Raw genomic sequence first — 24,468 nt, 5'->3', positions numbered from 1 at the left:
GCATAGAACAGTTTTCATTAGAAAACAACTTGCTGATCAAAGTTTATAAAGATCCATATAGATATATAGATAAAGACATGTAAATTGAATTGAAAATCCTTAGAAAAAAAATCCCCGAAAAAATCCCCCGGCTACGACCTTATAACACCGGAAATGATCATCCAGCTGCCACATTCTGCAGTTCGCTACATAACCAAGCTCTTTAATGCCATCACCAAACTTGGTTACTTTCCACAACGATGGAAGATGATGAAGATCATAATGATTCCAAAGCCTGGTAAGAACCACACAGTCGCTTCATCTTACAGACCAATAAGTCTACTCTCATGCATTTCGAAACTATTCGAAAAATGCCTGCTGATCCGACTTAATCAACATCTGATATACCACAATATAATCCCAGCCCACCAATTTGGATTTCGCGAAAGCCACGGAACCATTGAACAGGTGAATCGTATTACAACGGAAATAAGAACTGCATTTGAATATCGCGAATACTGTACAGCAGTATTTTTAGACGTATCCCAAGCATTCGACAAAGTCTGGCTCGACGGCCTAATGTTTAAAATTAAAACATCCCTACCCGAAAGCACACACAAACTTCTAAAGTCTTACCTCTATGACAGAAAGTTTGCAGTGCGGTGCAACACTGCCACTTCCACTGTTCATACAATTGAGGCTGGAGTCCCCCAAGGCAGCGTTCTTGGGCCAACCTTATACCTCATCTATACAGCCGACATCCCTACAAATAGTCGCTTAACGGTATCCACATTTGCCGACGATACAGCTATCCTTAGCCGTTCAAGGTCCCCTATCCAAGCTACAGCACAGTTGGCACTGTACCTCATCGACATTGAGAAGTGGCTCTCTGACTGGCGAATAAAAGTAAACGAGCAAAAATGCAAGCACGTGACGTTTACGCTAAACAGACAAGACTGTCCTCCGCTCTTGTTGAACAGCATACCACTCCCGAAAGCAGACGAGGTAACGTACCTAGGAGTACACCTAGACAGAAGACTCACATGGCGCAGGCACATTGAAGCCAAAAAAACCCAACTTAAACTCAAAGCCAACAACTTACACTGGCTCATCAACTCTGGTTCTCCGCTCAGCCTAGATCACAAGGTCTTGCTCTACAATTCTATATTGAAACCAATCTGGACCTATGGCTCACAGTTATGGGGCAATGCCAGCAACAGCAATATTGACATCATTCAGCGAGCACAATCAAAGATTCTGAGAACCATCACTGGGGCACCGTGGTACGTTCGGAGTGAAAACATCCAAAGAGACTTAAATATCCCATCAGTTACCAACGCAATCACGGAACTTAAGGAAAAATACCATAGCAAGCTTCACACGCACCCCAACCACCTAGCGCGAGGTCTAATCCAGCTCAGCAGCCGTTCCCGTCTCCGGCGAAAGGACCTACCAACCCAGCGAATAAATTATTAGGGCCGTTTAAACATAGAACAGTTGGAAAAATAATACAACTGTTCAAAAAATACTTGTTATAGTTAAGATTTTTAAACTTATTGTTAGTTCTTATACAAGAAGATTCAATAAATAAAAGCAAAGTAAAATAAAAAAAAAAAAAAAAAAAAAAAAAAATCCTTAGGTTAGAACTTTTAAAACTGATACAAACCACTTTGAGTAGATTTATTATAAAATAAATCCTACATGTTGTTGTTTATTTCTTGAAAAGTTCGATAAATATATTTGACAAATACAATTAATTGGACAAAAGTCCTGTGAATTGTATATATGTACATATCTTTGTAAAGGTAGTCTATTCGTTAATCAAAATTCAGACGTTTTCTTCTACTGGCATTAACCCTTCCTGAAAACTTCAGTGAGTAATGGCAAGTGGTCAGCAATTCACTTTCATTTAAAGCAACTAGCAGCGGCGCCGGCGCCGTTTGTCAATGGATCTGTCTGCGAAATACGATCGCGGATAATCAAGCCTAATCAGTGACTAACCCTAGCGAAGAACATGTATTTTCACGCCATTAAATTAGCAAAGGAATGCGGAACATCCAAGTCTGGCTGGTGCGACGAGTAAGTGACCAGCAACTAGTTTCCAGTAGTAATACAAAACGTGAATGCAACTGCAACTGCAACGCCAGCGTCTGCAATTCACTTTGTTTAATGTGCTGCCTTTTGGTTTTTGAAGAAGTTTTGCCCTCAGCTACTTACAGACAATCAGCACGAGGCCGGAGACCCTCAGTCCCCACTTCCCGTGCCCAGAGTTGTCCAGTTCCCGGCTCCACCAATAATTCCTCCGCTGTTATCCACCATTAGAATTTGTCTCTGCGGCTGCCGGCGGCTTTGCGCACGCGCCATGGATGAGGATTAGGCTCGAGATCGGGGAAAGGGAACTCTAGCTGAAACGTAACCAAGAACGGGCTAAATTTAGTGGGTATTCCAAGAATACGAGGGTGTACAAGGCTGTGAGAGAAGCATGTATCTACTGACTAATTTTGTTTGATTTCGATAGGCCTAGGATAAGATTAGGATAAGGTCTGATTGATAGAGGATTAATTTAAGTGTTTGTTTAAGTAGAGTACCAGGTACCTTTGCAGTCGCTATCCATTCGCTATATATTCCATCTAACTTACTCCCATTCCCGAAGTGCATTGCACGAGATGCTGGCAGCCAAATCCATTCAACTGGGCTGGCTGTTTGTTATGTGCACTCTGTCGCCGGCGGTAGAATTATGCTCAAAGTGTTAATCAGGAAATCGTTGCATGTGCTCCCAACCGAACTCCTCCTCGATGGAACTCGGACTGCGATTTGGATAGTCTCTATGAGTTCGGACAGTTTGTACCCTTATAATAATGGCGTCTGCTCTACTGATTACCGACCGGCTGACTAGAGGGAACTACTTATCAATTGAAGCCGCCGCAGTGAAAGTGGAGCGATGTTAAAGGAGTCATAAGCCCATTATCGGATTTATGAACAAACCGACTACTGTGTGGAACGGAACGCCCACTCCAATAGTAATAAAGCAGCAATGATGGTGATGATCATAAATCAGGATCAACAAGCCATGATTGAAGCACAGAACCATGATCGAGCCACAGCAAATCAATTGGGATGACAGTTTTACAGCGATCAAAACAAAACCAAAACAAGCCAAAGGGTCAAAACAAAAAAAATAAGAAAAAAAGAGGCTGTGACCGCACCCAGATATCTCCAGAGACACTAAACTAGTTGAATTTCAATTAACAATAAAATTGAATCATAAATTGGACAAAGGCCACACGCAACCCGCAGCATTCAGCAGTGACGATTGTTATGATCGGCTGCTGTCCCCCAGACAAAAAAAAAAAAAAAAAAAAAAGAAAAGATCGAGATTGCTGGTGGTCCATTGGAAAATGAAGTTAAGATAGCCAGTGGGGGAAACGTTAGAAGAAATCGAATTGAATTATCAAACGCGACAAGGAAAGTGGTCGCATGGCATCCAGGTTGTAACGATCGTTGGCAGCGACACCTCAACAGCGCCGCACCACCAAACTAACAAACCACCAACCGCCGGTGGATCAATGATCACAATTCGGTGGATTGCTGGATCGAATCTCCAGGCAGTGTGTGTGTGTGGCCCAGCTTTAAAATGTCACATAAACTTGAACGCTGATTAGCACAACAAAGTCGGTGCATGACGACGGGAGGATTAGGGTCTATATAGCCATCCAAATCGGCTGGCGGTCGGTTCTCCCGCCCGATTTACTATATAAATCAAAGAGACCAAAAGCTCCACGATCCATTGTTTACACATTGTGCGTCACCGACATTTTGGTGGCACTAACTCATTTGACTTTGAGTAGCCGACCAATTCGGTGTTATGACAATACTTTAGTCGCTCCTCAGATGTGTGGGGTCCCAAAAGACCACCCAATGCGGTGAAATTTCCAAGACTTTAATATAGACCGCTTAGAATTGGTTTACAATCGAGATACTTGGGAATCAAAGAACGCAGCTTAGCTTTTTGTTCCAAAAAAAAAAAAAAAGTAAATTAATGCAGAATCTATTCAGGTTGCGAAATATTCAAATTTAAGCTTATTTAAGACTTTTTAATATGTTAATAAATTGAAATAAATTCGTTCATATCTATATTTTGATTAATTGCGTCTTGATGACAAAATTGAGACTAGCAATGGATATTGATCGCATTCGCTGTTATCTTGGCAGATCATTATTTTAATTTCGTACGACAAACTGGCGTGCTGAATGAGGAAGTTAATTTCGATTTCGAAGCCCAAAGCTAGACAAAGTTGGTATTAATTTTTAATTGATCAATTATGTTTTGGCGGCAACAACAAGCAAGTGCAACAGTAATAACAGCGCAACAGTAGGAAACAGTTGTTGCGGCTGCAACAACAAGCCCAAACAACCCAAAGTGGCACAGCTCAGGGAAAACATAACGCCGAACGATGGATGCTGTTGCTGATCATAATCGCAACGATTTAAGTGATTGCCATTCCAGCGTCTGGGATTCCACGGTATTGGGGTGGAGTGCCAGTGCCAGGGCAGGATTGGGTTGGCACTACACAGCAAAAAATTAATTCGAATATTTAAGAAGCATTTGAGAGTTTGAAGCAGATATCTTTAAGATATACTTTGTTGTTTCACAAGTGCTCTTCTGCGGTTTTATTACCACCACTTTGACAGCATTTTCTTGCTTGTTTCCATATTAGATAGTTTTTTTTTCCAGTGCAGCGCCGTGAAGTGGGTGGAGCCGTGGACTCCGTCTGGCTAGACCCGCAAGCCAACGGTTAATGCCAAAACAAGCACCACCTGGGAACCTGGGAGATCGGTGGGGTATCTGGCAAAAGGCATCCGAAGATCGTGCCTGCACCTGTTGCACCGCTGAATCTTTTTGTTGAGGGTCGCCGCCGATCGCTGATCGCTGAGATCGGTGGTGTGAAAAGGCATTTGTTCTTTGGCCGCCGCTAACGCCGATGATCATGATGATAATGATGATGATGATACCCGAAATGATCACGACTACGAGAGCGCTGAACGCAAATAGGCGGAGTTTTAATTTAATTAAAAGTTATTAGCAGTCAGCCAGTGGTGTTTTTTTTTTTCTCAACTGCTGCAGCCACAAAACGATCATTAATGATCACTTTAGTAGCTGGCAATTGGCCATTGATATATAAATGAGAAACCATTTTCTTCAACTCACTGTACTTTTGGGGGCATAATTGGTGGCTTCCATGAGCGGCGAAACTTATTGATCAGCCATCGATCGCCGGCTGATGAGCTGAGCGACATGTGTTAGATCGTTGGACAACTCATTTGGCTCAGTTGGCATTTTTTGAAATGCCAGACACGTACGTGCCACGAACATGGCGATCAACACCGAGCGAAACTGGGTGATCATCATTGATCGGTGATCACTGATCATGATCAAAGTCGATCAGCATCGCGGTAGCCTGATTAATTTGTGGCGCTGTGTTGTCGGCCGTGCTGGGAAATTGTTTCAATTAATTTAGTGATTAATCCCAGTACGTGATCGGTGTAACAAAGCCAGGGCAGTCGCCGTTCAAACCGGGTCGTAAAACGCAGATTAAGTGCACCCAAGTGGCATGTAACGTGGCTTATAACTCATTCATGGCGGCCCAGTGGAATCGTAAACTGAAATTGCTGCGATACAAAGATGACCCAATTTCCTTTTTGCCATAAAAACCGAACTTAATTTGGTGTTAATGCAGCTCGCAACTCGGTCACAAAAGGCGCTGATTTTGATTGCACCCTGGATTGGCCATAAACGGGCATTGAGGAAATTATAAACGCATAAAGCGGCAAGGAAAAATCAGAAGAAAAAATAAAAATAATAAAAAAAAAGAAGGAGTATAGACTCGCATGCCAGGATCTCAGGTGCAACGGCTGTGTCCCATGCATATGCATTTGATTTATTAACCTTTCATAGCCATTCGTGTCGACAACAACGACCGGCTATGCAAAATTAATGCGCATTGAAACGCCAAACATGCAAAGCCTTAGACCCGAACCGACCATATATCTACTCCGACCAGATTCAGATACCGATTCAGATTCAGATTCAGCTCCAGATTCCAGGTCCGCGATCCTTTCATGTGCCTCGACATGTGTTTGATGCCAAAAACAGCGACGTTCGCCGAAATCTGCGGCTGCCGGAGCAGTGGTTCTCAAAAACCGCCTACCAAAACCAATGAAACCACCGAAGCCACCGAAGCAACCAACCACACACCACGCAACACCACTTGGTGGTTGGTACAGTTATGTCAGCGACGTTTTTGGAAGGCCTGCCCAAATGCCAGACAACCTGGCACTGGCACGCAGCTCCAGAAGATTTCCCCCCTCCTATTTCCCCCAGCCCCCTTCTTTTTTTTGACAGTTTCGGGTAATTGCGGGAGCTCGGGGGATTCCAGTCTTGGGGGGCAGGAGGCCAAGATCAAATACGGTAGCCTTTTGCGGAATGGATCGCAAATCGGCGGTTCGACCGACAACAATAAATTTGCCAACACTTTTGAGTACACTCATTATCGTCATGGGGTATAATAGTTATATGGTTAAGTGCTTTATAATTTGTTAATAAATAATACAAGAAAGAAACCGATACTCGCCTATAAATGTTAGGTTTATTACTTGTTAAGAAAAAGGAAAATAAATTCAGAATAGCGTTTATATTATATATTTGATCAATTGGACGAGCCATGTGATTTATCATAGCTGCTCATTTAGAGTATTAACTCTTCGATTCGTAATATTTTGGCCATCACCTCAAGTGACTTATGCGAACGCATTTGCATTGTGTGTAACCTGCCCGACATACGTGTATGGCTTGTGTAGTGCCATGCTTTTGGTCCGTGTAAGCGACGCCGGCGTGTGTGGGAAATATTTGTTGAGCCATCGATGCAGTGGTCGGTAGCAGTGGGCACTTGGATCAACTTGGTCCCAGGGATCCATGGTCTCCAGATTCCTTGTTCCCGGTCTCCAAGTTCCAGCCAACCCAGGTGCAGTTATGATTTATGCGATACTCCTTCTCCGCCTCCTGCTCAGCGGTGGTTTGAGGTGAGGCACCAGTGCTTCGAACGGCGTAAATTATATCGGGCTTAGCATAAATCGTCAATTACAGCACATGATTATTATTAGGGATTATGGGGACCGGGACTAAAAACCAGGGAATACATACATATACAAAGGCCACGCCCGCGCGCCAAGCCCAATCCGGCCGAAAGGTCTGTTTAAACGCACTTTTAAGCGCCAGTTTTAGCCGCCCCAGCCCATACCATATCCATTTGCCCCCTCTCTTCTAAAGAGCCAGCTTTAAATTATGGCCTAGACCGCGACGGCGGCTAAGACCCTTGGTGGAACAGAAAACGGGCAGATAAAACCACTTTCCGAACTGAGAACTTCGAACAGTAGCCATAGCCAGTAGAACAGGGAAGATCGTGTTGCTGGGGATATCTAATATAATTAATACACCTTTCATTAGATTCGCCGACTCTACTCGAGATTTCTGCTGGCCTTTCGTTTCCAGCGTTTCGAGCGTCGTGTTAAAAGCAAGATATCAACGATCGCCGGTCTGCTTAAGCTGATTTACCATAGATCCAGAGATACATCAACCAGCCAGCACAATATAAATCAATCAAGTGCATACAAGTTCATTGACAGCTCGCACAGCTTGCCGAGCCCCAAAGCGCTCGGCGATGGCAACAATTTCCAGCCCCACATGATCCATGAGCCATGATCCTCCGCTTGGATACCCGAACACCCATCTCTGTGGCAGGCCAACTGGCCAACTCTGGGTCTAAACCAAAGAAGAAAAAAAAAGGCCAACAGCCTGTCAAATTGCCGGACCACATTGTAAGTTATGATTAGCTCACGCGCTCAAAGATTTAAGACCGGAAATGGCGCGGTGCTGGCAAGGTGGAGCCAATAATTCAAATTCGAATCTCCAATAGTTTTTGAGTGATTGGAAATTCGATTTCGGGCTTTTGTTTTGTTTTTTCTCGCATTTTTGATTTTTGCTTTCCGCCTGTCTCGAGGCTTATTGCATTTTCATTTATTTTGCTATTTGCCTGCTCTTGTGGCAAATGCAAACACACCCGCATAATTTCGCCTGCCAGCAGCAACCCACTCGGTTTGGATTGCGAAGATGCCAAATTGCCACGCACAGTTGATGCATAAATTATCATCGACATCGCCAACGAATGGAGCCATCGAATTGGTCTGGTTTTAAGCGGGTTTTTGGTTCTAGGCAATGATGAATCAATGTTTTGCAGGCCTAACTTATTTGAGCCCATATGATACAATAAATACATTCAACTCAATTTCTTAATCTTAATCTACTAATCCCAAAATTTAATTGATTTCCCAAGTCACCTAGCAAAAGTTAATATATTGCTCTTCCTTATTTTCATTGACAGCTTCAATAGCCCATCTGTTTATCTATTGCAACTGAATAAGTCTAGCAGTTAACTTATTTTTTGGTTGTTTAATCCGCTGGTCGAAAGCGTTTCTCATTGGCATATTTCGCATATAATTGGCTATAAAAATTCATGTTAATGTGCAATTAATCATATTAGCAATTAACTTTATGCTGTTTGGCTGCTCTGCACGAGATCTCGACGAGCTGCGATCTGCGAGATGGCTGCAGATCGTGTCGCCCAACTCGAAGATCGTGTCTCCAAAAGCCTGTTACCGTTCCCGATTTTTCATTTCCCATTCGCAGATTCCCAGAGCCAAATGGCCAAAGGCTCGACCAACCAGACTTTGAGCCAATTTCCCAATATTTATTTCTATGCTCGAAACGCTAACAACTTGCGTTTCGTTCTGGCCAAATTGAAAAGCCATACGGAAGCTGAAGCTGCGATCGGCAGCCTCGAGGAGAAGCACTTTTGGGTAGCCAAGAGGAGCCCGGTTTGGAGCCAGGTTGGAGCCAGGAGGCTTGCCCAGGAGTGCATAAAATTTAAGTATTATGACCATACACACTGATCGGTGGCCGTCTTTAACCCGTGCTTTCCCCGGTCTCTCTGCGGCTTTACGAGGTTGTTAACTGTTGAAACTATGCTAACCACTCATGGGGATCCTCCCTCCCAATTCCGCCGTGGAGCATCAATTAATCAGTCAGGCGTAACGCCATTTGGCACTGAACGGGTCCCGTCGGCCACAATTGATGGTCAATAATCGTTAATTGTTTTCGATTTTCGGCCAAAATCCCCCCTGCGTCATTGTCCATTGTTTGGCTAACCCTTTTCGTTATTTTTGGTGTCTCCATAGAGACAAACGCTAAACGATGCCATTGTCTTTGGCGCACAGCGTGTGTGCTTTGATGGCCTTTTCACCACGAGTGTCATTCATTAGAGGGGCTTTCTTCCATCGCCACTTGGCTACTGGTTCTTATGTGTCTGTTGGCCATTTGACATTGGCTATAAGTAGCTCATAATTAATAACTGCTAACTTACTTAGCGAGCTATTGTGTTGGCTAATGAATCTCATTCCGCATTTTCCGCCTCAAACGAAGCGCAAAGAAATGCGCAAAGAATTTGTCAGTAGAATCTTAGGCCCTCATAGGCCATAAATCTTTTTAAAAAATAATAATAATTAAATTCAAGTGACTGATCTATTCTGACTAAGATAAGTTAGCTATTCTTTTTAATAAAGCATGATCCATCAAACCAATTATAACTACATAAATAATTGATCTGAATATAAGGAATCTTTTTGACAACTACCCATCTTCTTTGCACCCTCATAATGAAATTCATGAATTTCCTCGCTGCGCTCGAAACTATGCAACATATTGTGCGTTAGAATATCTTTGAGATATTCCATTCGACTCAATTGAACGAATTTTAGAACGAGTGCGGTCTGTGCACTCAATTACATTTCACTTTCCAAGGGAAGGCCGCCACTCAGCTACACACTTGTGTGTGTGTGTGTGTGGGTCCCCCATATATAGGGTATAGGGGCCCCTATACCATATAGTACCATACATACATATACCGCATACCCAACCCCTCGCTTTTTCGACCCTTCCTCTCTTTGGCTGCGGATTATACAATGTGTGGCTGGCGTTCCGTTCAATTTTGTGTGTTTTCTGTATTTGTTTACGCGCCTGCCGCAAAAATACATTGCAGAGATGTGTTCTCCAGCATGTTGAAGTTGATGGGGGAAATGTGAATTCGTTTCATTTGTTCCCTCATTTAATTGAAGAGATTTATTTCGCAGAGCTGGCTCGGTTCTGTTCGGTTCGCTTGCTTTTTTTTGACTCAGTTGCGATCGGACTGCGTGCCGTTACAGTAGGCGAAATCGGAGGAAAATCGTTGGAAAATCGGTTGGAAAATCGTTGGAAAATCGGTGAAAAATCGTCGAAAATTAGAGCGAACGATCGATCGATTGAACGCGTAATAACGCCATATAATATAATTATACTAATAATTATTAGTAATGCCTCTTGGTGAAAACGCACACATTTTGTGGATGGAAAGAAACAAAACAGAGTCAAGTGTGCAACGGTTTCTGGTTCTGTTTAAGTGCCTAAGTGCCATATAAATGCGTACTAAAACATTTCTGGAATTTTAAGTGGAAACATTCTCGAATTCTGTGAACTTTCCCAATTGTGTTTTTAGTGAAAGACTTACAATTTAGACGAAGGCAAGGAGAAATTCCAACGCAGAGACACTTTGGTGGATATTTGGCAAGAAGCTTTTTGGCATTTTTTTTTTTTTGTTCGTGGAGCAACGCACTTTGTGAGGTAAGTCTTTAAAAATACACACCGTGCATCGTTTAATTTAGTTTATTTTGTTTTTGGTTTTTTTTGCGTAGTTGCGCAAATCATTTGTTTGATCCACTTTTTGATTGACCGCGCACAGCAATTTGACTTTTTAACCCAAAGGCCAAAAAGTGTAAAATGTGCAGTGGTTCGGTTCCAAAGCAATTTGTGTCGTTTATCCCGCTGTGTGTGTGTGTAGTCAATCGTTCAATTATCTATTCTCTGGCTACCCCATAATAATACAGTGAATATGGACAGTTGTGGGCTCCCCATAGTATCTGTTTTTTTTATTTTTTATTTATTCCATTCGGTTCTGCTATGGTACATGCTCAAATTGAAAGCACTTTTCCACAGGGTTCCCATTCTAATTTATATTTATTTATTTGCTTTTACAAGCCAACCGATGCCCCAGAGCTCGGGAAAATATTTCAAACTCATAATTCTGTTATATTCCAACGCTCCCTTAGAATGGGATTTTGTTTATTAACCAACAGCATATAGCATATATCGTATCATCTAGAGTCTAGATTCTAGAATGTAGACGGTATAGGAACATGCAATATTTTCTAGCCGCGTAAACAAACATTTCAACTTGTCTGCTCTTTGTCCGACTTGCTCTATATCTGAGTGAGTATATAGCTAAAGATATAGCTATCTGTGTGTATATATATGTATATATATATATTTATCGGGTATCTGTTTTGTCGGTCGGTTAGCTTTACGATGCCATCTTCTAGGTGATTCGGCTTCTGTTTTGTTGCCTTTGGCAATCACTCAATTTGCTGGCCGACAACCGAAGACGCTTCTTACTTTTCGCCTCCCTTCTCTGCAATTTATTTATGAATGATAATTAAGGTTAGGTTTGTTTAGCTAATTGTGCGGCCAGTTCCCGGTATTGTTCCCATATCATCTCAGGTGGGATCCACGCAGACTTTCGGTATGATCCTTTGATCTTTATGATGTTAAAGTACAAATGTCACGAGAATATATGCTTGCTATATAATATTAAATGTTTTCATGAGAGTTTATCATAAAATCAGTGTTTACCAAATAAAGATTTCGATTTAGAAATAGATTTATGTCAACAATAAAGTAATAATGTTATTTTTTGGTATTATAATATATTATAGCTTAAGCTTATCAATGCTACAGCACTTTTATAATGGATTTTGTTGTCTAAATGTTTGTGAGTACTAATAAAATTTTAAAGCTCTAAATGGCAAATTTACAAATATATAAGTAAAGCTTGCAACAATTTAAGAATAGCACATATTTATTTCAACTAAATCTGTTGAACGTTCTTTATATAAATCGCTGCGTGCTTTATATTTCTGAAATGTAAATCGAATCAATAGTTCACTACTCATATACTTTGTGATAATTTAACGTAGCTTCGCGTTTTTGATAAAGTCGACTTGCCACAATCGACCTTTCGCTCCATCTGCTTCTTTTCGTTTACCCCATGGGATGCAACCTTCTCGCCGTCACGTACTGAATGGTATATACTAGATGAACGGGTGGGGATGGATGGATGGATGGATGGCTGGATGGGATTGGCATTGGGTGGCTGATGGCTGGTGGAACCTGCCGACGAACCGTGCGAAATAACAGACTCGTGCCGGTCTCGACTTGGTATCGGATACACTGAGCGGCAGCGGGGCAACCGCCAAGTGCGTCAATTGCGGGTCAACCCGTGCGATTGAAATGGATGCGCCAAGTGACCGGCGATTTCAATTCGATGGGAAATGTACATATACCGTGCAATGTTTGTATACTTTGCAAATACTTTCCGGAACGTGTTTGTTTATAAATCGGGCGATTTTGGACGGCACAGGAAATACATACATATACTAAAATTGCGCGCTCATTATCGATGGAGGTGAAGGTCGGAGGGTGGAGATAGAATACCAAACATATATACAATTTTTGGCAGTTTCCGATTTGGCGGATGCCTTCCTGGAAGTCAACATTTCGGATAACCCCATCATTTAGACGCTGGAGTCGCTACTTCCCCTCGAGAATCGACGACAATGTCTGTGCAACACATGTGGCACGATCTTAGGTAGACATACGTATATGTACATTCGTGTATGTTCGATGCTGATGATGTGCCCACATGTTGCAGTCAACAATAGAGCAACAAATGCAAGCCGAAACAATATTTGCCCTTGTCTCTGCTCTGACTCTGACTGTGGGCGTGGCGACGGGGGCGGGAGAACAGAGACAACTGAACACAGTAGTCTTCTCCGCCGGCCGTTATTTTTGTTGCTTTTAATTTCTTTAATTTTTTTTTGTCCGCCAGATGTGGGCTGAATGTTGAATGCGGACTGGAAAGATCAGACCCAGAACGCGGAGAGAAACTGTGTCTGTTTTAATTAAAGATGAGAGTAATACCCAGTGCAAACTGAGAGATACCGCCGATACTGAGATACAAAGCCAGACGGGGCTGGCATGTGTGGAAAATTAAGGCTGCCGTTGAAAGCGAAAAGATGCGGGACGCTAAAGGCAACGACCATCCAAACAGAACAGAACCGCAATGTGAATGAAAAAGCGAGCTTGTCAATTTATTGACTATAGCATACCTGGCAATTTGGCAACTCGACTTTACTCGAAAAAAAAAAAATGTCCTTTATAATGATATACCAATATATACCAATCATGCCATTAGGTAACAAATGTATATCATCTATATATTATACTTAGTACTTGAATAATTTCACAAAAAAAGATTTGTTTAAAAAGGATCTTAATATCGATGCACGAAGCTTTCAACGCTTTACTCTTATGATCATATCATCACTTCGATTGCTTATTTGATCAAACCCGTGCATAACCCATTTCACCCTTACATTACAGGGTATTAGGCATTGGAAATATAACGGCAAAAGTGGAAGCGACTCGAGGGCCCACTAAATTGAGTCGCCTTTTCCGACGCCGGCGCATTGAGTAGGACATTGTGTGTGGGAGAGAGATGGTGAAAGAGAGAAGGGCGATCGGATCCGGGGAGTTAAAGAGAGATAGCGAGAGAGAGAGAGTGTGGGAGATTTAAGAGAGGTAGAGAATCGGAATAGTCGCGATCACCACTAGAATTGGAATCGGAATTGGCATTGGGCATATTCAGTACATCGGACTACGCGGACCAATTTGGAACAGTTTTTCGCTTGGCTCCGTAAAAATTCACAAAATTTCGAATTTGAAAAGCGCAAAAGTCGGCAGACACATCTGCGCAATCCCTTCTAGAAAATCGGAAAAACGTGAGTGAGTTGTGCGAAAAATAGAATCACATTTTAGGGCGCAGTGTATGTGTATATATAGAATCCCATCGTTAAGTAAACTGACAACAAGTTGAAAAGAATTTTCCAACGCCAAAAAGGTAAACGAAAAGACAGGTCGTTATTTTATGACGGTATTAAAAAGAGTGCCAGCCGAAACATTTTTGTGTGGCCATAAAGCTATTTTGAAAATCGATAAAATATGCAACGCGTAAAAGATGAAAACCATCAGTATTTGTTGTTATATGTACATTCTGAGCTCATTCCACTGGACCATTTTTAATTTATGGCACGCGCTGGACAAAAATCAGAAACGGGTATACGAGAAATGCTGAACAAGTTACCGGAAATGTGCGCGACATTTTAATTAAGTTCGCCAAATGGAAATGGCCTTTAATCGAGTCAAGACCAAAACGAATCTCTGCGAAAGAATCGAAAGTTTACTTACTATACAAGCGAGTGAGCCTATAAACAAAATGGAAAGGAAATTCATTTAGTCAAAGAAATTGAGCGGATGTATCTAGTACATTTCCGATTTCCGATTTTTTGCACATGTTCTTGTATCTTTGAAAGTTTTCGTGTAGCTAAACTTATGCACCCAAAGTGAACATAAATCTAATCGCATGCATTCTTTCTTTCAGGTGTTGCAGCAGTCACATCAAAAGCGATCCAAGGAATCCACCCTCCAGAAGCCATCGAATGATCTATGGAACTCACCGTCATCCACGCCCACGAGTGGAGCTCCTTTGGTGACAATATGGCTGCCATAGATCCATCAACTCACTGAGTATATCACACGAGCAGCCATCTCATCCCCCCCCCCCTCCCCCATAAGTAGATGATTTTTGGGGGAAAGTATTTCCGTTACATCGAGAAGAGAGATAGGTGATCATCGAGAGGATCATCTTGGCCTCATCTCATCATCAACAGCATCCGATTGCAATCGTGGGTGGAGTGGAGGATCACTTCAAAGGCACACATGTTGCACTGAAGAGGCCACTGTTGCAGTTGTTTTTTCCATTATAAATTAGAAACTAGAAGATCACCGATCTTCTTCCGGCGCTGGCGAAAGAAGAGGGAGAGCGGTCCATATAGAGCGGAGCACTCTAAAGTGGATTTCCGGTGAATAAAAAACCAAGCAGCACATGCGACAAAACTCCAACAAGGGAGTTGCCGTCGCAGTTGCAGTTGCACATCCAGTGGCAGTTGCACATCCAGTTGCACTCGCTGTTGCACATTCGAGGGTGCTGCCCTGCCTCCGGCAAGAGTTACAAAAATAAATATACCAAAAATGGCTGCCGCCTGGAGTTGGCGAGCCAGTCACTCAACGATCACAATGACAAGCGGATCGCTGGTAGTGCTCTTCCTGTTGCTTTCGATTTGGCAGCCAGCCGTGCAGGTTGAAGGACGACGCCAAATGGCCAATAGCCAGGAGATGATCAAGGATCATTTGGGAGCCAGGAGTCAAAACAAGACACCAGCCATCACGAACAATGCTAATCAATCGAGCACATCCAGTGCGGATTTGGATGATGGCGCCGCAGATGATGATGATAACAAGGCCGATTTGCCGGTGAATGTCAGTTCGAAACCCTACTGGCGTAATCCCAAAAAGATGAGTTTTCTGCAGACGCGACCCTCGGGCTCACTGCTCACCCTCAATTGCCATGCCCTGGGCAATCCTGAGCCCAATATCACATGGTATCGCAATGGCACCGTCGACTGGACGCGCGGCTATGGGAGCCTGAAGCGGAATCGATGGACCCTGACGATGGAGGATCTGGTGCCGGGCGATTGTGGCAACTACACCTGCAAGGTGTGCAATTCATTGGGTTGCATTCGTCACGACACCCAGGTGATTGTAAGCGATCGAGTTAATCACAAACCGATCCTGATGACCGGTCCATTGAATCTCACACTGGTGGTCAATTCCACAGGCAGCATGCACTGCAAATATCTATCGGACTTGACCAGCAAGAAGGCGTGGATCTTTGTGCCCTGCCATGGCATGACCAACTGCTCCAACAATCGATCCATCATTGCCGAGGATAAGGATCAGTTGGACTTCGTGAACGTTAGGATGGAGCAGGAGGGCTGGTACACGTGCGTCGAAAGCAACAGCCTGGGTCAATCCAATAGCACTGCATATCTGCGAGTGGTGCGAAGTCTTCACGTCTTGGAAGCCGGAGTTGCCAGTGGTTCACTTCACTCGACCAGCTTCGTGTATATCTTCGTCTTTGGCGGACTTATTTTCATCTTTATGACCACCCTGTTTGTGTTCTATGCCATCCGAAAGATGAAACATGAAAAGGTGTTGAAACAACGCATCGAAACCGTTCACCAGTGGACCAAGAAAGTGATCATCTTCAAGCCCGAAGGTGGCGGAGACTCCAGTGGTTCCATGGACACCATGATTATGCCGGTGGTTAGGATACAGAAACAGCGCACCACTGTTCTTCAGAATGGCAACGAGCCGGCTCCATTCAATGAATATGAATTTCCACTGGACTCGAACTGGGAACTGCCCAGAAGTCATTTGGTACTGGGTGCCACTTTGGGAGAAGGTGCTTTCGGACGAGTGGTCATGGCGGAGGTCAATAATGCCATTGTCGCCGTGAAAATGGTGAAGGAAGGACACACGGATGATGACATTGCCAGCTTGGTGCGGGAAATGGAAGTGATGAAGATCATTGGGCGACATATCAATATTATTAACTTACTTGGTTGCTGCAGTCAAAATGGTCCGCTCTATGTGATTGTCGAGTATGCGCCACACGGAAATCTCAAGGACTTCCTCTATAAAAATCGACCCTTCGGAAGGGATCAGGATAGGGACAGCTCGCAACCGCCGCCATCGCCACCAGCTCATGTGATAACCGAAAAGGATCTGATCAAATTTGCCCACCAAATTGCCAGAGGAATGGACTATTTGGCCTCGCGGCGATGCATCCATCGAGATTTGGCAGCCAGGAATGTGCTCGTCAGCGATGATTATGTGCTGAAGATTGCTGATTTTGGACTGGCGAGGGACATTCAAAGCACGGATTACTATCGGAAGAACACAAATGGCAGGCTACCCATCAAATGGATGGCACCGGAGTCGCTGCAGGAGAAATTCTATGATTCCAAGAGCGATGTCTGGTCATATGGCATCCTGCTGTGGGAGATCATGACCTATGGGCAGCAACCATATCCAACTATCATGTCCGCTGAGGAGCTGTACACCTATCTCATGTCCGGTCAGCGGATGGAGAAACCAGCGAAATGCTCCATGAACATCTACATTCTGATGCGACAATGTTGGCATTTCAACGCCGACGATCGGCCACCTTTTACGGAAATTGTTGAGTATATGGACAAGCTGCTCCAGACGAAGGAGGACTACCTCGATGTGGATATCGCCAATCTGGATACACCGCCCTCGACTAGCGACGAGGAGGAAGATGAAACGGACAACCTGCAGAAGTGGTGTAATTATTAAACGAATCAGGATCCTTAGATGAGATCAGGACAATTCAAGCCTGGTTTTTGAACCAAAGTCAAATTGTTAACTAGAGATTATGAAGTGTCCTTTAGGGTGAATCCTAATAAATCTTCGAAAGATCTAAGGCTTGCATAAAAAAATCCTACAAATCATACTACACTCGAATTTATGTATATAACTCTCATTTAAGTCTGTAAATCTCTTGAAACATTTTACCAAAATTGCACCAAAGGCGTAAAACCAAAAACAAGCAGCTACTCGAATTTACTTTTAGTTTAATGTTGATTTAAGATATTACCATAAAACATCTACTAGTATATGCGTAGTTCTAAGTTGAACTTAAGACTCGGTTGTATTTGCTGTTGTATTTCATATTGTACTGATCTTTGTAGTATTCGCAGTTTTATACTCGCTAAATTATACTCGTAGCCCATAAACATAAATGTTCTATCTTAGCGTTAGTTGCATGCCGCAGTGCCTTATGAAACAAATAAATGTTGTACACGAATCCCAACGAAAAATGATCATCGCCTAAGCATAAACGAGTAGATCCGACGGAACCGATGGTCAGATCATGACGTCTCAATTTGAAAATCTGTGAAAAAAATCACACTCGATTTGAGGCGCACGAGGCACGCGCGTCACTAAACGAAAAATGATGAATGGAACGGCCTGCGGTTCGCTCTGTTGCTTTTCGTTTTTGGTTTTTTTTTGTTTTTTTCCTTTTATACGAGTATATTTTCATTTCTCAGCTTCGAACCGCTACTTTGAGGTGTGAGATAGGATTAAGAAGCGGCTGGGGCTGGCGGGTGTGGTGTATCTTTTGGGGGCTGGGGTCGCGGCGGCGGCTCGTTTGTTGACGCGCTAAATGCCACGAGCGTCGACGATGCAATTAGACGATAATACAAGACCCGCCACATTGGGGAGAAGAAAAATATGTTTATAAAGTATTGTAATTGCGGGAGATTTGTGGAGTGTCCGATTTATTCGCAATGAGCCTCAACCCGCTGCGCCGGCGGCCAGAAGTTGGCCCACTTAGATCTGTGCTGTGCAGCACAGCGATGCGATCCGTAAGATCTTGCAACATTGTGGGCCTGAGATACTTGCGAGATAAATGAGCATTGGGGCATATTTAAATTAAAACTTGTGTCTTGATTATGAATCGCTCTAAGCCAGAGATCAACGGTAATTGCCACGACTTCATGTGGGTGTGGAAGCCAACAGAAGTCTGAATTGATAGTGCCTGGGATATTTATACATCGATTAACCCGTTGTGATGCACACATCGGCTTGCTTTTTATTAAATTAGGAATTTCGGTCGAGTCAGTTAAATTGCAATTTAAAATGCACTTAAAATTTTATTATTATTATATATTTATTCCCACTTGTGTTATTTACGTTTTATGTTGTCAGTTAATTTAAAAGCATCATTAAAGTATTAACCAAGCAATACGATATTTTATAACTTTGTCTGGAGTTTAGCTGTTGGCATTTGGAGATTTGATAAGCTCTTCTGTTTTCATTGTTTGATTTAGCATGCAATAAGTTCTAGCTGCTAATGCCAGCGTATCAAATTGTCAAATATTTCATCATGCTCTGGCTTTTGTCATTATTGTTTTTACTTTCCAGTGACCTACTGGATTATACAACTTAGATTTCCATCCATTCTTTTCGAGCGTGGCAACCATTAATTAGGCGGCATTACCGCGGAGAATCGCCAACGCATCCGATCGAATGATGTGATCAATCTCAATATCTTTTTTGTCTAAACTGCATTTCGATAATTTATCAATTCCTAAGGGCTTTTCATCGGCGAGGGCCATAAAAATAAAATTGTTTTGTCTGTTTATTAATTAGGGCCCCTGCACGCAGTGCGAGTGGGCGTGGTGCGATGAGCGCCCATCTCCTCCTAATGATCGGAAGTTTGACACGTGTCTGCCGGGGATTCGGGATTCGGTGGACGTGGGTGTCTTTTTTTTTTTTTTTTTTTTATTTGCCTATTCGCTGGCCACAAGAGACGTGGGCCGTTCGGAGACCCCTGCAATTATTGCGTGAATATGTTAATTGAAATTTGTTCATGCAGCCATGGAAATCAGACCACATTTCACCAGACGGCTACCTCAGGAAGTCTGTGATCAGCTCGAGAGCATGCGGGCACTTACCACCAGCACCAAACTTAATTCGCGTCGATCGATCGATTGTCGGGTCTATAAGTCTGGTCCGGTCTGCAATCTCAGCAATGTTACCTGTCTCGAGTGATCAATTAATTTTTCGGCCAAAGTTGGCTATTAATTTGCATGCGCTTTTTTGCTCTTTCGGTTTGGGTATATAAGATAAGGTATCAAGTTTGTAATAGATTTCAATGGTATCTTGCAGAAAGTGGAGACCAAATGAGATTTATTAAATTGCAAAAATTGAAATATTTAAGGCAGGAGTTTATTTTGCAATCTATTTGCTTTTTGTATAACTTATGGATAACTTTCTCTGAGCTTGTTATCTAGTAAGTCAACGCTTGGGATTCCAATTGGCTTCTTTTACAGAATATATATCTCGAATTCTTTTAAAAGAACTTCCCAGGGAAGTGTATTAGAACCTTCGACTTACCAAAAACCGAATCCTTATTGTTTTGTTTTCTATGGTCAATCGTTTTTGGCGATCGGACAGCGCACAGGTTGTCTGCTGGATTGCCTGCTGGCTGGCTGGCTGGCTGGCTGGCTGGCTGAATAGTTTGAAACTATTTTAAAAGTCTACAAATTGCCTGTCTAACGTCGATCGTCCAGATCGTGGCCGTCATTCAGTCAGTCAGTTGGTCAGTTGGTCAGGCAGTTGGTCGATTGCACAGCTTGGGTTTGACCTCGTCTTGGGGCTTTTTTTTTGTTTGGAAAGGCGGACCGATGGCAGATAGATCAGCGTGATCAGTTGAGTTGAGGTATCATTTCGCCACCGACATAATTGGCGCCTTATTGTGGGGATAGTTGAATGGAACTCGGGTGGGGGCAAAGTTTGACAAGTGCTTAAAGCATTAGATGTGTTTGCATTTCTATGGATACAATTATTTATCGCTCTGAGCTTGGCAACACTCGAAACTGAATAGCACCGGAAACAATAAATTAATAATAATACATTTTGCCCATTTGAATAGCCAAACAGATGAATCAGTTTGGCGCACCTGTCAGCAAAATGTTGATTCACAGTGGCATCAGCCAATTCCACAGGAACACTGAATCGCTATTTCTTGGCCTAAGTTCACCGGGGCGTATGAGTAATCTCTAGTGGTACTTCACGTGTTTCAGATGCAAATTTTACGCTCTTCCATTCATAAAACTTTACCAAAACTCAAAAAAGAAAAAAGACACAAAAACACACAGCTGAAACAGTTTCATAACCGGCAAACCGGTCTGGCAATTCTCGGGCTAAAAGCTTTGAATCTTTAACGATTTGGTGCCTTTTTTTTTACTACAGCGATCACTTGACTTGGCTTGTACGAACTATGCAAATCCAGCCAAAATACATTTTGCCATGTGTGGGCAGCAGTTGGATCCGAAATCCGAATCCAAGTCGAAAACTGTGACAGAGTCTCTGTCGGATTTTTATGAATGAAACGAACGATGGAGTGGAGGTGACAACGCTGAATGAATCGAGCAGCGGATGTGCCTAATTAACATTGCTGATTACATTTTGTGTGTTATTAATTAGAAATACTCGACTGGTCGCATAAATTTCTGAAGTCTACATATTGCATATGCATTATAATGAGCGAAAGGCAAGCGAATCGATAAGTTTTCTGATTCAGTAATTCATTTTTTCGGATCTCTCCATTTTTTTTTTTTTTTTTGTTTTTGTTCGTTGCATCTGTCGGATTTGTGAAATCATTTTCGCCGACTTGCCACCAAATTATGAACCCAATAATCATAATTATAAAACCCAATACCGATAATGGAATGCCCTTCGTAGCATATGGAGTTTAGTTTAATAATTAATAGTTGCTGAGAGACTAAATATGAATTCAAAAAACCGAACTTGATAATTTGAATTATAAAATCTTCAGTGCTGAGAAAAAGTACAAAATTCGAATAATCTATCTTGATTGCCTTAAAGGGCATCACTGTTAGCCTGCAAACTTAATTTCCGATTTGCGATCATTTCAGTTACCCAATTCCTTGGCCTTCAAGCCTTCAACAATCTTGTATTCGAGTGACTTTTGTGGGTCTTTTCTGTTTTTTTTTTTTTTTTTGCTGCCATTGCCGTTGCCTTTCTGCTACTGTTAAACGCAAAATTTATGAACAATTTTCAAAAGGAGTCACGCGTTAAATGTACGACACGAACTCACGCGACATTTCCTGGTGCGGAGGTTCGCGGGGGCTTGCACCTGGAGAAGATCTGGAAGGGGCGCCGGAGCTTGTGGTGGATGATTTCGTTAACGCATTTGGGCCTGAAAGCGATCAGAGATCTGGGCTCGCAACCCGGTTGGCCTTTTGTATTGCGCCTTGTAATATATTTTATTAACAATAAAATGTTAAGTGCCACAAGCAAGGGCACAGCGGCGGATCGGGGTATTTGGGGTATCCAGGAACAGCGCGCCGGCTGGAGCTTCTCCAGAAAGTGTTCGGATTTCAGGCCTTCATGCTGGGCCAATGCTACTGTGCTGCTGTTGCAGGAAAAAAAAAGGAAAAAAAAGCCGTAGAGAAATAAGAAAAGAAGATAAACTGCGTGCGCACATATAATCGCGCCATGAATCAAAATCACACCAGTTGGCTATATATAGATATCCGGCTAGCTGCAACTGCAACGTGCTGAGCTAACGAGGGCAAAGCTCGCAGGAGGACACGTCCACGACCATTGGAGTTCTGCAGCGGTGTCACCACTCCGAGTGCCACCTGTGCGAACCTGGATCACAGTGCAACACTCGCGAATGGCACCACGCAAATGCCGAAGGAGGAGCATTAGGATGGAGTGGTAAGACGATGGCAATACCCCATTGGATGCGGAAACATAACCAGATCGGAGTTGATATGTTTAAGTCCAACTGGAATACCCTTTATTTTAAGAATTTCATTTTTGGCAGATTCGATAATGTTGCTATTATATATTATACTAGTAGTTTAGAAGATCGAAACTTTATCTTAAATAGCTTGTAGGAAAACTGAAAACACAAAGGCTCTGCTTGCCATACGTGCCGATTAGGCAAACAAATTTAAACTAATATTTAGCTCTATGACTCGGCCGTTCGTAGTAAAACAAACAAAAGCTGCTAAGTGATGCAACGCAATATATATTTAAGTTAACGCAAGTTCCACTTGCATCAGGGTTCTCGGCACTCGCTGCCGCATACCTCACCTTGATATGACAACCAACATGCTGTGGTTCTCCAAATAATAGTCAAGATAGTTAAGAGGGTTCGAGTTTACGATTAGCTTTATTTTAAGATTCCGTTCGCGATCTGCTAGCGGTTCCGTTATGTGTCCGTTCGAGACTGGGGCCTCTTCTCCCGCCCCGCTGCTTTTATATCCGCTTCCCCCGTTGACCCCTCACCCTGAGTGCGACCAACGGCACTTGTTCCGAATGCACACATACACAAACATGTTCCTAGACAGGCCCCGAGTCGCCTGCTGACGGGGCCCGAAAACACGAGAGCCGAGCGCTGGTGAGTCCTGACGAAGATCGCAAGAAGAGGGTTCGTAACTTACACGAACATGTTACTAGACAGGCCCCGAGTCGCCTGCTGACGGGGCCCGAAAACACGAGAGCCGAGCGCTGGTGAGTCCTGACGAAGAGCGCAAGAAGAGGGTTCTTAACTCCTCCCCCCTCAAGATCTGCGTCCCGCAGATTAGTGAGCCTTGTTCAGCTCGGTTTGGCCCAATGCTTCTAAGTTTGCGGCAATCTCGCGGACATCGGGCATGCCTTTGGTGGACATCAGCTTCTTCCATAGGAAATAAAAGCCTAGGAATATGCAGATTGCGAGTGCCGCCTCGGTGAGAAGAGAGGCTAGTAGCTCACTCGCCATGTTGGACATCTTTTCCAAATTCTTCATGCTCACGTCGTGGACGTATTCCAGAGAAAGTTGAAAGTTGCTGGCCGTTATGTGGCTCAACACGGCCGGCATCGCCATTAGATGACTGACCGAGTAACTGGAATAGTTTTGACCGTTGACCATTATCGTCTCATTGTCGAATTGGATGATAAAGGAGCCGATCAGGTCGTAGTTCTCTGCAGCCGTTCTTAGAGTTCCGTTGAAGTTGGTCAGGAGGAGCATTCCATCGTCGACTTGCTTAACCACTCGTTGGTTACTTCAGTAGCCGAGGGATACAGCTAGCCTCCTCCAGTTTTTGCAGTTCCTCGAAGCCGTCGCTTGCGCGGCCAAGACGGCGTTCCAATCAGCAGCATCTGGAGATCCAGCTACCCATTTCCAAGCCGACCCCAGCCAGTCCAGTGAGCGGGATTTGCGCCGCATGCAGAAATCGCGCTTACAAAAAGACAATTCGTAAATATCTGGTCGTCTAAGTTGTTCTAAGACTACGTAGTGTGTGGGGGTACGGTACATTTTGTGTACTTATATTTTTATTTTTTTATATTTCTTATTTCTTATTTCTTATAATCTGTATTTTTTTATATTATTTTTTTTATAGTTTTTTTTGTATTTCTTTTTGTATTTCTTAACTCATTTTTTTTTTTTTTTTTTTTTTTTTTTTTTTTTTTTTTTTTTTTATTAATGTTTTTTTTTATATAGGGTATGCATGGGTGGAATATTTCATTAGCTGCCACAACGTACTTTTATTACTTTCGTTATTCTTTTTCGCGTTTCTTTTTTAAATGTGAAAGCCACGTCTCAATTTCTTAGATCAGATTTGTGGAAAATTTTTCCTGATCTGGTTTTAACTGTTACCTTGTTGTCTTCCTGTACCTTTTCGCATCTGAACCTCGCTTTTTCCTTTGTTTTTATTTGCTTA

The 24,468-nt window shown here is 42.9% G+C and overlaps 1 protein-coding gene across 3 annotated transcripts, besides 2 other annotated features; it reads left to right on the top strand.

Moving 5' to 3' along the window:
* Positions 1-103: 103 nt before the first annotated feature.
* Positions 104-1,602: a mobile genetic element.
* Positions 1,603-10,264: 8,662 nt separating this feature from the next.
* htl (heartless) lies at positions 10,265-18,033 on the top strand. Of its 3 annotated transcripts, none has more exons than NM_079670.3 (2): positions 10,265-10,747; positions 14,679-18,033. In NM_079670.3, the coding sequence occupies exon 2, from the start codon at positions 15,329-15,331 to the stop codon at positions 17,516-17,518; it is 2,190 nt and encodes a 729-aa protein (NP_524394.2). In that variant the 5' UTR covers positions 10,265-10,747; positions 14,679-15,328; the 3' UTR covers positions 17,519-18,033. The 3 variants fall into 3 exon arrangements, with proteins under 3 accessions (NP_524394.2, NP_732287.1, NP_732286.1); NM_169785.2 differs by lacking the exon at positions 10,265-10,747 and adding an exon at positions 13,883-14,019; NM_169784.2 differs by lacking the exon at positions 10,265-10,747 and adding an exon at positions 13,883-14,138.
* Positions 18,034-22,800: 4,767 nt separating this feature from the next.
* Positions 22,801-24,468: part of a mobile genetic element that runs on past the window's edge.

This window comes from Drosophila melanogaster, chromosome 3R (assembly GCF_000001215.4).
Source record: "Drosophila melanogaster chromosome 3R".
NCBI classification, from domain to species: Eukaryota; Metazoa; Arthropoda; class Insecta; order Diptera; family Drosophilidae; genus Drosophila; species Drosophila melanogaster.
This window is presented reverse-complemented; position numbering and strand designations above follow the sequence as displayed.